Source organism: Malaclemys terrapin, chromosome 24, assembly GCF_027887155.1.
Source record: "Malaclemys terrapin pileata isolate rMalTer1 chromosome 24, rMalTer1.hap1, whole genome shotgun sequence".
Classification (NCBI taxonomy): domain Eukaryota; kingdom Metazoa; phylum Chordata; order Testudines; family Emydidae; genus Malaclemys; species Malaclemys terrapin.
In genome coordinates, this window is record NC_071528.1 from 8,263,479 (window position 1) to 8,281,323 (window position 17,845).

Here is a 17,845-nt window from a genome sequence, read left to right on the forward strand (position 1 = left end):
TGTATGCTTGCCTGATTTCTAAGTAAGCTTTGTGAGGCATTTGGTCAGCTTCTTTAGGAAGGAATTTGCCAGGTTAAGTACCTGATCAGGAGACACTTAGGGAACAATGCATCTTGGAATGCTCCAATCCACATGAGAAGTCTTCCTGGAGACATGCAAGATGCCATGTGGACAATGGCGTTGGCCTGCAAAGACTGAGTCATGCAGGGGCATGTGACTTGCCCAGGTGACTCCAAAACTCCATCTTGGAGCTGGGCTTTGCATAGGAGGGAGGAGGGGGGTCTCCACCCACAAGAGAGAGTCTACTTAAGCCTGTGGGAGATCCCTCCAGCTTGTCTTCAGCTGGCTAAAGAAGGAGCCTCTCCACCCCCCCCAGGATACTTGAAGGAGACTGAAACAAAAGACAGTAACTACAGGGGGTGTGAGTGATTGCTGGACCCAGGCTAAAAGGAGCTTAGCCTGTAAAAGGGAGCACTCTGGAACTGGTGAGGAAATTATCTGTATTCAGTTTGATTAGGCATAGATCTGCGCATTTTATTTTATTTTGCTTGGTGACTTACTTTGTTCTGTCTGTTACTACTTTGAACCACTTAAATCCTACTGTCTGTATTTAATAAAATCACTTTTTATTTAGTAATTCACTCAGAGTATGTATTAATACCTGGGGGAGCAAACAGCTGTGCATATCTCTCTATCAGTGTTATAGAGGGCGAACAATTTATGAGTTTGCCCTGCATAAGCTTTATACAGGGTAAAACGGATTTATCTGGGTTTAGACCCCATTGGGAGTTGGGCATCTGAGTGCTAAAGACAAGCACGCTACTGCGAGCTGTTTTCAGGTAATCTTGCAGCTTTGGAACAAGTGATTCAGACCCTGGATCTGTGTCTGGAGCCAAACAGGAGTGTCTGGCTCAGCAAGACAGGGTGCTGGAGTCCTGAGCTGGCAGGGAAAACAGAAGCAGGGGTAGTCTTTGCACATCGGGTGGCAGCTCCCAAGGGGGTTTCTGTGATCCAACCCGTCACATACGTGATCCCACCTCAGCGCAGGGGGCTGGACTAGATGACCTCGCGACGTGCCTTCCAACCCTACAGAATTTCTGTGATTCTAAACATATTAAAACATGCTAATTACTGTAATAACATGTCATTGTAACAAAGTGCTTTGAAGATGGACTGGGAAGAGTCATCTTGTCACGTTAATTTTAAAAAGTATGATTAACGGATGTTTATTTCTTCATGGGATCACTTCAGTACTGAATAGCTGCCACCTCTCTCCCTACCCTCCACCCTCTCCCCCCCCCTTGCAAATGCTAGTTCTTCCCCATCATGCCTTACTGGCCTCTTTATGCAAATGTCCTCAGTCCCAACCAACACCACCCAGCTTCCCATGTGTGTTCAGGGCTAGCTGGCAGAACAGGTGGTACTAGAGGAGTTTGGGGAAAGAGTCGGGGAGGGGAGAGAGACAGAGTGGGTGGGTGGGTGAGCACTGGCATTTCCGTGGATATGCTTGAGTAAAGAAACCAGTTTAATCTCACTGGGCCAGACTCACTCCTGACATGTCTCCATTGACTTGCACGGAATTACACCAGGAATCTGGCCCAAGGACGGCTTGCTGACTTCACTCAGAAAGAATACAGCATTACCCTCCGCCCCAGGAGTCACTCTACACCAGTGGTTCCCAAACTTTAACAACCCGGGAACCCCTTTCACTAAAATGTCAAGTCTTGCGAACCCCCCTCCTAAAAATGAATATTTCCAGGGATTTTCTCCTTCACCTGAGTATAAATTATAAAAGCAGTGATCTTGGAAATATAAAATTTGTTTTTATGACATGCTTATTACACACTATTATTAATTATTATTGATCATTACAGTATTTTTATTACATTATGAAAACGGCAACACTCTGCCAAGATCTCACTTTCGAAGCTTGTACAGTTTGAATAAGCTTGTTATAAGACAAGGCTCCTATGTTTCATCAGATGTGAAACAGCATGAAGGTATTTAAGAAGCCAACTCAAAGAGTTCCTCCTACACAGGCATTCAGGGCTTGAGCGGTCCAGGCAAACAATGCATGTTACAACAAAGCTTAAATTTGTTCTTCGTAATCATTTTAAAAACAATACTAGCTGCCTATTTAATTTTAAAAACAGCAAAAAAAAAAATCCATCTCCCTTTCCATTTCTTATAAGGAGTCTTGAAGTTTAAATCTCCTCAGTGTGATAGATAGGCTTGCTTTGATCTGCTTAGCTCTTGGAAGTCAGGGGCTCCGGGCTGCTGGCCCTTATGCTGCTCAGAGTCCCTAGGGACAGCTCTCAGAGTAACAGCCGTGTTAGTCTGTATCCGCAAAAAGAAGAACAGGAGTACTTGTGGCACCTTAGAGACTAACAAATTTATTAGAGCATAAGCTTTCGTGGACTACAGCCCACTTCTTCGGATGCATATAGAATGGAACATATAATGAGGAGATATATATACACACATACAGAGAGCATAAACAGGTGGGAGTTGTCTTACCAACTCTGAGAGGCCAATTAATTAAGAGAAAAAAAACTTTTGAAGTGATAATCAAGCTAGCCGAGTACAGACAGTGTGATAAGAAGTGTGAGAATACTTACAAGGGGAGATAGAGTCAACGTTTGTAATGGCTCAGCCATTCCCAGTCCTTATTCAAACCGGAGTTGATTGTGTCTAGTTTGCATATCAATTCTAGCTCTGCAGTCTCTCTTTGGAGTCTGTTTTTGAAGTTTTTCTGTTGTAATATAGCCACCCGCAGGTCTGTCACTGAATGACCAGACAGGTTAAAGTGTTCTCCCACTGGTTTTTGAGAAAACTGGGAATGGCTGAGCCATTACAAACGTTGACTCTATCTCCCCTTGTAAGTACTCTCACACTTCTTATCACACTGTCTGTACTCGGCTAGCTTGATTATCACTTCAAAAGTTTTTTTTCTCTTAATTAATTGGCCTCTCAGAGTTGGTAAGACAACTCCCACCTGTTTATGCTCTCTGTATGTGTGTATATATATCTCCTCATTATATGTTCCATTCTATATGCATCCGAAGAAGTGGGCTGTAGTCCACGAAAGCTTATGCTCTAATAAATTTGTTAGTCTCTAAGGTGCCACAAGTACTCCTGTTCTTCTTTTTCCTAGGGACAGCTCTGTCCGCCATTAGGGAATTTTTTTCCTGAGAACCCCCTGTAACATTTCATGAATCCCCAGGGGTTCACGAACCCGTTTGGGAACCACTGCTCTACACCCATGTTCACCCCTGCTTTCTGATTGACACCTTCGCCTTGTGCATCTTTAACAACACCTCACTCTCATACAGTGCTTTTCGCTGGAGGTAGGTAGCCATTTTATAGAGGGGGAAACTGAGGTATGGAAAGGTGAAGTGACTTGCCCAAGCTGACACAGGGCCCTTTGCCCTTTAAGCTGGATGTGTGTGTTGCTTGTTGTTTTTCAGATCAGCAATGTGAGTTTCTTCCTCCTTTTCCCCATCTTGCTGTACCTGAATCACCAATATGTCCGGCAGCGCCCCCTGTCCGCCTATAGCCTCTCCATCATGCTCCTATTAATAGGTATGTTTCAGGGTTACTAAAAGGCCTAACATAACCCCCATTGCCTTCAGCTTTCGAAAGGACCAGACTGGAAGTGACAAGGAGTGAGATTCTGTTCTGGGCTACCCCCTCCTGAGAGATGCTGCAGAAAGGACAGAGCCTCAAAGATAGCTTCAGGCACCTCGGGCATGTCTACACTGCAGCAATAAGTCTCAGAGCCTGGGTCGATCGACTCGAGTTTCAGAGCCCAGGCATCTCCTGCCCGAGCGGGAAAGTCTATATGCGGCTGGGTTTAGCTCTGCCGCCCACGCCCCGCAAGCCTGATCCATTGCCTGGGCTCTGAGACTTGGCGCCATGGGGTTTTTCCTTGCAGTGTAGACGTAGATTCTGTGCTGCCTGCAGGATTTAAAATGGCCCCAGGCATCAGACTTCAATGGGCTGGTTTGCAGCCCAGAATCCTTGGCGAGCTGAATCCTTCAGGCATGCCAGGGTCTGCGAGGGGGCACTGGGCGGTACATGCCAACCCTAAGCTGCATTTGGACCAAGTGATTTCTCCCCAGCCCCTTTATGTCACCAAAGCAGGAGCCAGAATTCAGCCTAATAATTATTTTTCCCTCTGGGTTACCTATCTTCTCAGTAAAGCCTTGGGGGCCTGCAGGATTATTTAGCCCTTTTCCACGCCAGGTACGTCTACACTGCAGCTGGGAGGTGTACACGTGCTCGCTTTGCTCGAGCTCCCACGCCAAAATAGCAGGGTGGCCGCTGGCGTCCGTACCTAAGACCTCGGATGGGGTGGTACTTGGGTGGCCAGCCTGAGGTGTCTCCCCGGCCGCTGCAGCCTTTTAGCACACTAGCTTGAGCACACCTAGTGCAGGTCCGTCTACCCGAGCTGGGAACGACCCCTCCCAGCTGCAGCGTAGATACACCCACGGAAGTTTCGAGGAGAGTCTCAGGTTCACAATTTTGGATCTACCCCTTCTTCTCTTATTATGGAAAAGGGTGAAAAGAAGAAGATTGATCAGCGCCTCCATCATCCCAGGACACCTCCCGCAGGTCCCCTCTGCCTCATTTCCCCACAGGCTAAGACGCTGATTCAGGAAGGTCCATAAGTACACGGTTAACTATAAGCACAGAACTGCACTGGGATGTGTGCCACCTTAGACAAGTGCTTTGGGACCTTCCTGAATCAGGGCCTCCATGGGGAAAGAGTCCTTCACAATGTGTAACAGTGACCCAGCCACCGAACTAGCAGCCCTGACAATATTAAAGACATTCGCACTGGCACGGGACGAATTCCCTTCATGTAGACTCTGAGCAGAGTCCCCCTCTGCTCTGCATGGCTGGCTGGGCAGTGCCTGGGAGCTACCATAGGAAGAAGGGGTGGTGTGTTTATCTGGAAATTGAAACTAGGAGCATATGCTGTCTGCCATGGAAACCTCCCCTGCCGCCCAGTCCCACTGGATGACAAGCCTGATTCTCATTTACCCTAAGGCCCGGTCATACTTGAGTTGAAGGCCCTTTTACCTGTCCAGAAGCAGTCTAAAGAGGCTTCAGTGTAAACAGGAATCGGGCCCAAAGGGTTCAGATATCCCATTCGCTGACTGTGGCTCAGCAGAGGCTGTATGTCCTGTCCCAGGGATACGCCAACCCCCGAACGGGTGCCCAGCACGACCTCCTCTGGTTAACCCAGGAGTGCTCTTGCCACCTCCCAAGGGAGTTCCCCCAGTTCTCCCCTACTGGACAGGTGGGGCTGGACCCCAGTCTCCATTATAAACATCCAGCCCTGCTGTGTCCATTGGGATTGGACAGGAACAGCAGCTGGGCAAGATTTGGCCGAGTGCAGGCACTAAAAGGCAGGGATGGGTCCTGCAACACAAGCACCAAGGGGCTGGTGGGATGGAACTGAACTGAGGGATCCTCTGAAGCAGAGAATCACCCCCAGGAATTGAAGTGGATTGTCTCCTTGAGGGGGGTGCTGAGCTGGGAGGAGGAAGGTTATTAACACAACCAGCCTCACTCATTGCAGGTATTTTCTCTACCTACTATCACCTGACCCTGAGCTATGTGGGACAGCTGCTGGACGAGCTCTCCATCCTCTGGACACTCGCCTTGACGTACACCTTTTGGATCCCGAAATGTTACTTCCCGGGATTCATCAAGGACAGGTACGACCTGGGCGGGATGCGTGGTGCAGATTCCAGCAGCTGCCTTTGGGTGGGCTGTGACACTATATTGGACTTGTCTGATCCATAGAATCCCCCATTCATCAGCCAGCCTTGCTGAGAGGAGACACCCAGCAGGGTACCATCGCTTGTACTGGGAACCAGAAACCTCATAGTTCCCAGGCAGAAGCTCTGTCTATGGACCCATGAGGGGATCCTCTGTCAACGGTGGAATCTCCATCCTTAGAGGTTTTTACGGCCTGGCTTGACAAAGCCCTGGCTGGGAAGATTTAGTTGGGGTTGGTCCTGCTTTGATCAGGGGGTTGAACTAGTTGACCTCCTGAGGTCTCTTCCAACCCTGAGATTCTATGATTCCATCCCAAGAGCTCATCTCAGCTGGAGTTGGCTCTCTTTGCAAAGCTTACCACGAGGCTGAGCATGGAGAATTTCAAATACAGAGACTTGGCAAGATTGTTCTTACAAGGCATGTGCCTGAGTGGAGAAGACTTGGGTTTGCCACGTTAGAGACCTAAGATCTAGCCCCTGTTTGTATAACCTCTCAGTGGGTAGCAACCACTATACTGAGGTTGCCTAATGCTTCCCATTATACATATTTTCCCAACCATTTTTATTTTAAGAGTCTAGCGTCTCCATGTTCTGGCAGGGATGCTGGCTTATTAATAAGGATGAAGAATTATCATCACCAGTTGCTGCAAGGAATGGGTTTAGGACACATGGGTCTCCCAGTTCCCAGCCCACCAGGCCTCAGTCAAAGGGGATTTTGATGGATGAAAACATGAGGATGAGGGTGATGTTCCATCTTGTCTGTGTCCTGTCCCATATGGGGGGTTCAGTTCAGGATTTCTGCTTCCGCATGATGCAGGGAGATTCTGGGGAGCATGCTCAGTGCAGGTGGAATATTCAGACGTTTTTAGCAACAAATAAGAAACTCTACTGAGCACAGGCAAATGGGGATTTTCAGCTGTTTATAACTCAGCCAAATCTGGGTGGATTTTTGTGGGGACAGCAAAAGGCTGCCCCCCGGACCATCGCCTGCCAAATGTCAAGTTCCTGCTCCAGAACATGACAATAGAAGAACTCTTAAAATAAAAATGGTTGGAAAAATATTGATAATGGGCAGCGTTGGGCAACATCAATACACTGGTTGCTACCACTCCTTCTTTAGCACCTCCTGTGTTGCCCTCTGATCACTAAAACCTCTTTCTTATTTCCCTATCCTGGTTAATTTCTGGAAGGCCTTGATCTCCCTGTAACTGTCCCTGCAGTATCTTCCATGCCCAGATGGTCACTTTGATCAGCTGAGGGACATGGATGCAGCTTGGTATGCAAGAAGATGCTCTGCCTAACCCTGGGCTCTGTTCCCAAGAGCAGAGACTAGGGCCAAATCTGCCCCAATCTCAGGCTTTTTGTCTGAGCCTCAGGCTTTGGGGGGCTTTCTTGGGGCAGCCGCCAAAATCTCAGGACTGTTGGTTGGAGCTGGGTCACTGCATATAGGTGCTCCCGTTACAGCAAGTGAGAAAGGATGACCGAATACTACGGTTGCCACCTTTCTAATTCCTGGTAACTGGATCCCTGAGGCCCCATTCCTGCCATGCCTCTTCCTCCAAAGCCCCACCTCTTCCCTCAGGCCCCGCCTCTTCTCCACCTCTTCCCCCAAGACCCTGTCCCTATTGCTTGCTCCTCTCACCCCCCGCCTCCCGGTCGCTTGTTGGATTGTCTCAAGGAGCCTGCCTGCAGATAGGAGGCGGTAATGACCCGTCACCTCCCACTGCCCTGCAGTAACTTTTGGTTCGGGTGTCATTTAGGGTTGCCAGATCCCTGAAAATCAGGCACCTGGCTCCCTAAATGGCACCCAGAAGCCAAAAACCAGACTGTCTGGGTAAAAACCGGACAGGTGGCAAATAGAGCAGTGGGGGTGGAGGGGAGTCCAGACCAGCCACAAAGGAGCCCTGCGATTCTCCTTGTTCACCCACAGGGAGCAATAATTTTTCTCATGGCTTATTTTAGTACTATTTATTTTGTTTTTGCAGCATCCCCCCCAAGTCCCCAACCAGGACTGGTGGGCCCCATTGTGCGGGGCATTTCCTAGTCAGACTAGCACTATTGCTGCTTGTCAGTAATAAACGCATGGCAAACAAGTGGCAATAAAATCTCTGAGCGAGCCCAGAGGGGGGGCTTAGGGCAGCCTCACAGCGGCAGCTCGGGATTTCTCATTGTGGGGCGAGGGCAGGGTTGGGGGGACAGTCTGGCTTCCCCTTTCAGGCCAGTGAGACGGCCCTGACGGTGTTGCTGCGACTGCGCCCGGCGCTTTGCTCTTGGTGACACTTGGAGTTTGTCATTTCCAGGCGAAAGAGGAGGTCATCGGGAGTTCACAGCAGAGCCATGGGCGGGAGGAGCTGGGGAGGGACCTTGCAAGGGATTTGCATGTGAATGCCCCCATGCGAGAGCCCTATTGTTGTTCAGCAAGGGGCAAAATCTGCATGGGTTTGCAGGAGAAATCAAGGCCTGTCATTAGTGACAGAACTCCTGCCACTGGGCTCCATCCTGCAGTCCTAATGCACGCAAAACTCCCACTGACTATGCATCCGTCCTGCCTCTGGGTGCCTGCAGTTCCCACAAAGCAGAAGCAGGTCGTGCTTGCAGCTTCTTGTGGTCGTTTCCACTTTCTTTTCCTTTGGGAATCCCCAACTCTTCCGTGCCCACCCCAGGAGCCAGACAACCCAGCCTTTCTCTCCAGGAGCCTTTTGGAAAATCCCCTCTCTCTCCCTCAGTCACGTGCCTGCTTTCTGGGAAGCGTTCCTTGGAGAACAGACATTCTAGGCATATATGTTCCATTCTATGCATCCGAAGAAGTGGGCTGTAGCCCACGAAAGCTTATGCTCAAATAAATTTGTTAGTCTCTAAGGTGCCACAAGTACTCCTGTTCTTTTTGCAGACATTCTGGGGAAACTCTGTTCTTGGTCTTGTTCTCCTGGGCTCCGCTCTGTTGCTGCCTCAGTCCAAGGTGCTCAGGTGACCCCTGCCCTCTGCCAGGCACAGCTCTGGGTCTCTCCAGGTGGATAAAGCATACCTTGGGCTCCATGCTGGGAAGGGGGAGGGCAACAGAGCATGGGACCGTGCCTCAGGGATCATTCACTCAAAGCCAGCTGCAGCAGGCCGGCCTTGTCCAGGTGCAGGAGGGCAGTGACCTAGCTATCCTATCCCAGCAGCCTGAAGGGAGGATTTTGGCCGCTGGTCCTCATCTCCCTTCCTGCGGAAGATCCCAGAGATCCAGGTGGGGCAGCTACCAGAGAACAAAATATTGTTTGCCAACATTTCAGCACAGGGGTTCCTTCCAAGAGTGATTCAGTTAATAAAACAAACAAGGTTTCCTAGCCATAGGGAAGCCTGTGCCGTGTATTAGGGACAGAAAGACGGAACCACAACCAGACAAGCTGGCAAAAGCAGGTGTCCTACGTAAGGGGCTCGATCTTGAGGATTCCCCCTGAACGCGGGAACTCCCAGGAAGCTGGTGCAGCCAGATCCATGCTGGTTCTCTTAGCCCTCCTCCACGGCATGCTGGAGGCAAAGCCAGAGTGCCCTGTGCTCCAGCAATCACAACTGGCACAATGGTCCCTTGGGGACCATTACAAGCTGCTGTCAGAACAGCTTTGAGGGACTAGATCCAACACTTCCTGACCCCGGCAGCTTTGGGAACTGGGGCAGATGTACAGTTAACTTGCTCCCACCCACCCTCCCGTTGTGCCCTCCAGGGTGTCTACTTTGGACTCGCAAGTTATTTACGTGCCAGATGTGCTCAAGATTCATATGTCCCTTCATGCTTCGGCCACCATTCCAGGGGACATGTGTCCATGCTGATGACGGGTTCTGCTCGATAACGATCCAAAGCAGTGCGGACTGACGCATGTTCATTTTCATTCTCTGAGTCGGATGCCACCAGCAGGAGGTTGATTTTCTTTTTGTTGATGGTTCGGGATCTGTAGTTTCCTCATCGGAGTGTTGCTCTTTTAAGACTTCTGAAAGCCTGCTCCACACCTCGTCCCTCTCAGATTTTGGATAGCACTTCAGATTCTTAAACCTTGGGTCGTGTGCTGTAGCTATCTTTAGAAATCTCACATTGGTACCTTCTTTGTGTTTTGTCAGATCTGCAGGGAAAGTGTTTTTAAAACGACCATGTGCTGGGTCATCATGCGAGACTGCTATAACGTGAAATATATGGCAGAATGCGGGTAAAACAGAGCAGGAGACATACAATTCTCCCCCGAGGAGTTCAGTCACAATTTTAATTAACACTTTTTTTTTAAGAAGCATCATCAGCATGGAAGCATGTCCTGCGGAATGGTAGCCAACGCATGAGGAGGCATATGAATGTTTAGCATATCTGGCATGTAAATACCTTGCAATACTGGCTACAAAAGTGCCATGCAAACGTTTGATCTCACTTTCAGGTGACACTGTAAATAAGAAGCAGGTAGCATTGTCTCCTGTAAATGTAAACAAACTTGTTGGTCTGAGCGATTGGCTGAACAAGAAGTAGGACTGAGTGGACTTGTCGGCTCTAAATTTTTACATTGTTTTGTTTTTGAGTGCAGTTATGTACCAAAAAGAAAATCTACATTTGTAAGTTGCACTTTCATGATAAAGAGATTGCACTGCAATGCTTGTATGAGGTGAATTGAAAAATACTATTTCTTTTATCATTTTTACAGTGCAAATATTTGTAATAAAAAATAATATAAAGTAAGCACTGTATACTTTGTATACTGTGTTGTAATAGAAATCAATATATTTCAAATGTAGAAAAATATGCAAAAATATTTAATACATTTCAATTGGTATTCTATTATTGTTTAACACTGCGATTAATCGTGATTAATTTTTGTAATCATGATTAATTTTTTTGAGTTAATTGTGTGAGTTAACTGCGATTAATCAGCAGCCCTAATATTAACCCTTTCAGCCAGGGCCGGCTCCAGGCACCAGCTTAATAAGCAGGTGCTTGGGGCGGCCAAGGGAGGGGGCGGCACCTGCAGAGGGGGCGGCACCTGCAGCAATTCGGGGGTGGCAGGTCCCTCACTCCCTCTAGGAGCGAAGGACCTGCCACTGAACTGCCACCGCTGATTGTGGGGTTCTCCCCCCCCCCCCCCCCCCAATTGCCGATCGTGATCATGGCTTTTTTTTTTTTGCTTGGGGTGGCAGAAATGCTGGAGCCGGCCCTGCTTTCAGCAACTGACTGGGAACTTTCTCCGCCCTGCATTGCTGTGAAATGTACAACCATGATACTCACCCCCATCTGTCTGTCTCCCCTTTCTCATTAGGACTCAGTTTGTCTGTCTGGTTGGCATCGTCACCCTGATGTCATTCATCCAACCAGCCTTCAACGCTTATCTGCTCAACAGCATTTCCCTCCATCTCCTGTACTTAACATCTCAGGAGCTGAAAAAGTAAGATGTGGCTTTTCTTTGCAGGAAAGTTTGTTTGCACTTTTATTGCATGCTTCTGCAGGGAAGAGTGCAGGGGAAAGCCAACACACACAGACACGAAGAAGTACCCACACACGCTTGTGTGCACGCAAGCAAAGACGCACATACCTGCACACAAATGTGCCCACACAGGCCCATATGCACACACAAACACACACACAAGTGTACGCGCACCCACATGCACTAAAGCACACGCACACAAGCATGCCAGCACACACATGCAAAGGTACCTGTGCATGTACAAACATCCTCACACCTGTGTGCACCAACAGGCATAGACACTGCATCACCAGCTCTGCAATAAATCAAGATTTCCAAAGAAGCTGCCATAGGAATACACAAACACTTTGGATAGACGTACATCTGTCCATTCAGATTTCTTTTGCTTATTTGCCTTGTGCCTCAATCTGACTTTTAATAATCAATAGTACCTGTGGACAACAGTGGTGAAATTAAACTGAAAATCAAACTGGGGACTTCTCCTACATTCTGTGAGGACCCTAAACCATAGCTGAAATAATATATGGAGCTATACCTATCTCATAGAGCTGGAAGGGACCCTGAAAGGTCACAAAGTCCAGCCCCCTGCCTCCACTAGCAGAACCAAGTACTGATTTTGCCCCAGATGGCCCCCTCAAGGATTGAGCTCACAACCCTGGGTTTAGTAGGCCAATGCTAGGGTTACCATATCTAATAAATAAAAAAAGAGGACCCTCCACGGGCCCTGGCCCCGCCCATTTCCCCACCCCCTAACCCCGCCCTAACTCCACCCCCTCCTACCTCCCACTCCCAGCCACGCGGAAAGGGCTGCCCCAGCGCTACCGGCTTCACGGTTTGCCGGGCAGCCCCCAGACCCTGCGCCCCCGGCCGGGCACTTCCCCTCCCGGGCTCCGGCGGCACAGGGTCCGGAGGCACGGGGGCTGCCCGAAGCCGGTGGCGCTCGGGCAGCCCGGCTCTTAAACAGAGCCGAAGAGTCAGGGGAGGAGCAGAGCCGCCATTTTCCCGGACATGTTCGGCTTTTTGGCAATTCCCCCCGGACGGGGGTTTGAGTGCCGAAAAGCCTGACATGTCCGGGAAAAAGAGGACGTATGGTAACCCTAACCAATGCTCAAACCACTGAGCTATCCCTCCCCCATAACTTGAACAGAAGTCAAGCTGTACACGTTTGTATAATATCTGTGCAAAGGGCTTTGCAAGCCTGCAGTTTAGATCTGTTATTTCAACAGACATAAGCAATTATGTAAGAACCTGCCATGCAACAATTTGCTAGTTTAGAGCCGAGTCGGCAGAATTAGCAACAACCCAGTCATCAAGCGACGCAAATGCCTTGAATCAATTACAGATTTAGAAACTGGTACTAGTTTATGTACCAGGTGAGTGTTGTGGGAAGTCAGCCAAGCGTCAAGTTACAGCGTGATAGTGGGCGCTGAGCAGCACCCATTGCTGATAAGGTTGCAAAAGGTATTCCGTTAATCCCCCTCTTTTCACTTACTCAGAATTGACCACAATATTCACCCATTAGTGTCGGCCTGTGGGGAATTTTTTTCAAGCTTGCACTAAGCCCCTTCAGCCATTAGGGTGCCCAAAAAAAAGCACTTTTCTCATCTGACAATTCTAACCTCAAAATGAAAGGAAACTAGATATTGAAACCTACTTTAAATACCTTTAATGGGAAAACAGTATTGACTGAATTTCACCCGTAGGGAGACATTCACACAGGCGCAGAGGAACCGAGGCGTAACTCAAAGACACAAATCTTGTTTTGGTTCTGCCCATTAGGGGAAGGATAACCCAGTGGTTAGAGTGCTAGCCTGGAACTTGGAAGGCCTGGGAACTTCCTGCTTTGCCACTGTTCCCCTTCTTTAGAAGGGAAATAAATAGCACTCCCCTACCTCACTGTGCGTTTGTGAGGATAAATACATTAAAGACTGTAACATGCTCAGATGGGGTAATGACAGGTTTCAGAGTAGCAGCCGTGTTAGTCTGTATCCGCAAAAAGAACAGGAGTCCTTGTGGCACCTCAGAGATTAACACATTTATTTGAAAAACAGGAGTACTTGTGGCACCTTAGAGACTAACAAATTTATTAGAGCATAAGCTTTCGTGGACTACAGCCCACTTCTTCGGATGCATATAGAATGAAGAAGAAGTGGGCTGTAGTCCACGAAAGCTTATGCTCTAATAAATTTGTTAGTCTCTAAGGTGCCACAAGTACTCCTGTTCTTCTTTTTGCGGATACAGACTAACACGGCTGTTACTCTGAAACTTTACATTTATTTGAGTATAAGCTTTCGTGGGCTACAACCCACTTCTTTGGGTAATGAGGATTGTACAAACGGCTAAGATAACACCTGAGTAAGTCTATCTCTACTCTAAATGAGTGTATCCTAATTCTATTCTCCATGAGCTTGATCCAAAAACCTGCTGATGTCAATGGAAAGACTGCCTCCCAGGGGCTTTGGAACAGGTCATCCGTTCTGATTCAGGTGGGCCCTAGAAAGATACAGAGCCAGTGCCTGCATTAAGGCCCCAGTTCAGCCAGGCATTCAGGTACCTGCTTAAGCACATCCCTATTCAGGGAAGTAATTGAGCATGTGCTTAAGTGCTTTGGTGAATAGGGATGGAGTGCTGTGCTCAACTGGGGCTTAAATGACACAAAAACCTCAGACACAAGGGGGGGTGAGATAATATCTTTTACTGAACCAGCTTCTGTTGGTGAGAGAGACAAGCTTTCGAGCTTACATAGAGCTCTTCTTCAGGTCTGGGAAACCTACTCAGGGTATGTCCACACTATAGGGTGACCAGATGTCCCGATTTTATAGGGACAGTCCCAATTTTGGGGGCTTTTTCTTACATAGGCACCTATTACCCCCCACTTCCTGTCCCGATTTTTCACACTTGCTGTCTGGTCATCCTACTACACTAGCACTTTGGTCGGTATAACTTGGATGTTGCTCAGGGGTGTGAAAAAAACACCCCGCTGAACGACGTAAGTTACACCGACAAAAGCGCCGGTGTGGCCAGCGGTATGTCGACAGGAGACGCACTCCCATGGACATAGCTACTGCCGCTTGTAGGAGGTGGTTTAATTATGTCGACAGCAGAGTTCTCTCCCACCAGCATAGAGCGGCTACTGGTGAGAGCCTACAGTGGTGCAACTGTATCCGTACAACCTTGCTGCTGTAAGCTTGCTAGACATGACCTTAGGGCTTGTCTACACTGACAATTTACAGCGCGGCAACTTTCTCGCTCAGGGGGGGTGAAAAAACACCCCCCCCCCCCCCGAGCTCAGCAAGTACCAGTGTGGACAGCGCACCAGCGCGGTCCCAGCGCTGGTAGCTACGCCCCTCGTGGAGGTGCTTTTTTTAGAGCTCCCTCCCAGCGCTCTGCCACGACCACACAAGCCAAGTTAAAACCCTCCCCTGGCAGTGCTTTAGCATTGCCAGTGTAGACAAGCCCATAAATGTTACAGCTAAATACCAGGTAGGACGGATTGTTTAGCATAAGGAGTTAACACATATTTCAAGTTGAAGTGGCCCATTCACACCTCTCCAGTCATAGGGGGAAAGGAGAGAAAAAAGCTGGGGGGGCAGGGGAGTTAGTGGGGATTGATGTAATAAGCCATAAATGCAGTGTCTCTATTCAGTCCGTGATTTTTAGTGTCTAGCAAAGTTATGAATTTAAGCTCCCAGGCTCGTTCAGCTCAAATGAGGGATGTAACTAAAGATGCTTCAAGGTGCCATCTAAACCAAACTGTCAAAACCCCAAGGAAATAATAAATCGTACTGAAAATGGAGAGGGAACCCACAAAACTGTGAACAAAGACAACTTGCCTTTATTTTAAGGATCAGGCTGGACAGCTGGACCCCACTGACATTTGGGATTGACACTTCAGCCTCTGAGAGTGAGCCCATACAGGCTTCGCTGCCCCCAAATCAGTAAGTTCAGGCTCACCAACCTGAGAAAGAACGGACAAATGATCAAAAAAAGAACAGGAGTACTTGTGGCACCTTAGAGACTAACAAATTTATTAGAGCATAAGCTTTCGTGGGCTACTGCCCACTTCTTAGTCCACGAAAGCTTATGCTCTAATAAATTTGTTAGTCTCTAAGGTGCCACAAGTACTCCTGTTCCTTTTGCGGATACAGACTAACATGGCTGCTACTCTGAAACGGGACAAATTATCGTTTCTTTGCAGATGCTCAGAATCTAGTGAGTTGGGGAAGGGAATCTTCGTCTATAGATCAGTGGCTCAAATCCAGCTTCTGTCAGTGAAGAGCGATTGGTGTTCCCAATTTGAAGCTGTTTGATGGCTTCTGTGAGATGGGCTGGTATGAATGAACCCTCCTGTTGACAGTCTAAGGAGTATGTTTACATGGCAATCCGGTGTTGCAACTGCCGCACGTGTAGACGTACCTGAGCTTTGATCTAGTTAGATCACAGCTAGCTTAAGTAACAGCAGCAGTAAGCGCACAGCAGCACAGCACAGGTTAGCCCGGTCCACCCTCCTAAGGCTACCACAGCTTCACTGTTACCTAAGCCATCTTTGGGCTAGATAGATCAAAGGGAGCTTGATATACTTCCTCCTCCTCATGCTGCAATCACCCTCCTGACTTCTGTGCAGAAGTTTGCTCTGCCACTCCCCGTACTGTACTTGTTCTGGGGACAGAGGCTGGTATTTTCAAAAGTGCCTAAGGGAGTTAGGAGCTGAAAATAGTCCACTTGGAGTTAGGTTTAAGTGGTAGCCGTGTTAGTCTATATCAGCAAAAAAACAAACAAACAAAAAAAACCGAGGAGTCCTTGTGGCACTTTAGAGACTAACAAATTTATGTGGGCATAAGCTTTCTCTAAGGTGCCACAAGGACGCCTCGTTTTTGTTTTTGTTTTTCAATTGGAGTTAGGTGCCTTACTCCCTTAGGCTCTTTTGAAAATCCCACCTGAAGGGTTCCAGGTTTGTCAATACCGCACATTTCATCATCACCAAACCAGTGCTTCATTTGTAATGAAAAAGATGCTGGGGCTCAAGCAATATTTTTACTTTCACAACTGATGCAGCAAGCCCAGAGGAGCCGGACTATGATCTGCCAAGTCTAGAGGTGCCCGGGCTCGGCCCTGGCAAAAATTATGCACTGCACACTGCCAGTTACATAACTAAAATAGTGTCTGGAACAGCAGGACAATGTGGTTTGTCCATTTCCAATGGGAAGCAACCCAGTCTTGCTCTGATATATCAAGGTTGGCAAATTAAAACTAATTGTTGCTTTTTAAAAATGTATCCTACACCAAAAGGACAATTTTCTCCTAACCTCAAGAAATCAATCTTTCTCCCACTCCTGTCTCCCAGGTGCAGTAACCCACGTGTTCACCGCATAGCTGCGTCCATGGTCATGTGGTGGGTGCTAGCCATTAGCTGCTGGTTAAGCGACAAGTGGTTCTGTGGATTTTGGCAGAGGATCAACTTCTGTTACCTTCACAGTTTCTGGTAAGAGTGGCTGCTTCTTCTCCAGTGCTGCTTTGACTCAGTGGGGAAGTCGCTATGGGGTTACTCCACAAGGGGAAAATCCATCTTGCTGGTTTCAGAATGGAATGCCCAGAGACAGCCTGGGGGCTCAGGAGATCAGAAAGAAGCTCTCTGGTGATGTGAAATCAATATTAGGGTTGATAAATGATCCCTTAAAGTTATATTCTTAATTTTTTAATTCTTTTAGGCTGGGATTTCCAAAGGAACCTAAGGGAGTCAGGTCCCTAAATCCCATTGGATTTGTGTGCCTAACTCTCTTAGTCTGCTTTGAAAATCCCAGCCTGGATCTTTATTTCTCGAATTGGTTGACGTTTTTCTGAAGGAGCAGTTGTCTGTCAGGAAAAAGCTGATTCAACAGAATTGAAGCGTTCCACCGGAACGTGTCGATTCTGTTCAAACTTTCTATGGAAACCAGAGAGACAAGGTGGGTGAGGGAATATCTTTTATTGGACCAACTTCTGTTGGTGAAAGAGACAAGCTTTTGAGCTACCCAGATCTCATCTTTCGGTCTGGGAAAGCTCTTGTCTACACTTAAAACGCTGCAACGGAGCAGCTGCTCCGCTGTAGCACTTCAGTGAAGACACAATCTACTCCAACAGGAAGTGTTCTCCCATTGGCGTAGGTATTCCACTTCCCGAGAGGCAGTGCAGTAGCTGGGTCAATGGGAGAATTCTCTCGTCAGCCTAGCGCTGTCTACACTGGGGCCTAGGTTAGTTTAACTGTGTCGCTCAGAGGTGTGGGTTTTTCACACCCTTGAGCGACAGGTATACCGACCTCATTTGCTCAAGCCTCAAAAGTGTCACAGCTAAATACAAGGTGGAACAGATTGTTTAGCATTTGTATTTAACACATATTGTAAAAGACCATACAAGGTGAAGTCCCCAGTTAACACTGCAGGCAGCCTGGATGGCTTTCTGGTAGCTCACCCACCTGCCAGTCTCCCCAGACAGCTGGGTCCCTGGGTCCCCGGTCTGCCATCTTCCCGGGAAGCTGGGTCCCTGGGCTTGGCCCAGAGTGTTTTAAAACACTCCCTTACAGTTCTTCCAAAATGGACTTTCTCAACCATTTCCGTTCTGCAGAAACTCTCACACTTCTGA

General features: G+C 48.2%; 1 protein-coding gene across 3 annotated transcripts in view; it reads left to right on the plus strand.

The window, feature by feature from the left end:
* ACER1 (alkaline ceramidase 1) overlaps positions 1-17,845 on the plus strand; it is a 40,366-nt gene that overhangs the window by 20,777 nt on the left and 1,744 nt on the right. For all 3 annotated transcript variants that reach the window (XM_054013481.1, XM_054013480.1, XM_054013479.1), the window contains 4 exons: positions 3,468-3,582; positions 5,588-5,726; positions 11,063-11,188; positions 16,572-16,709. In XM_054013481.1, coding sequence (XP_053869456.1) covers positions 3,468-3,582; positions 5,588-5,726; positions 11,063-11,188; positions 16,572-16,709 — 518 coding nt within the window. The remainder of the gene's footprint in view (positions 1-3,467; positions 3,583-5,587; positions 5,727-11,062; positions 11,189-16,571; positions 16,710-17,845) is intronic.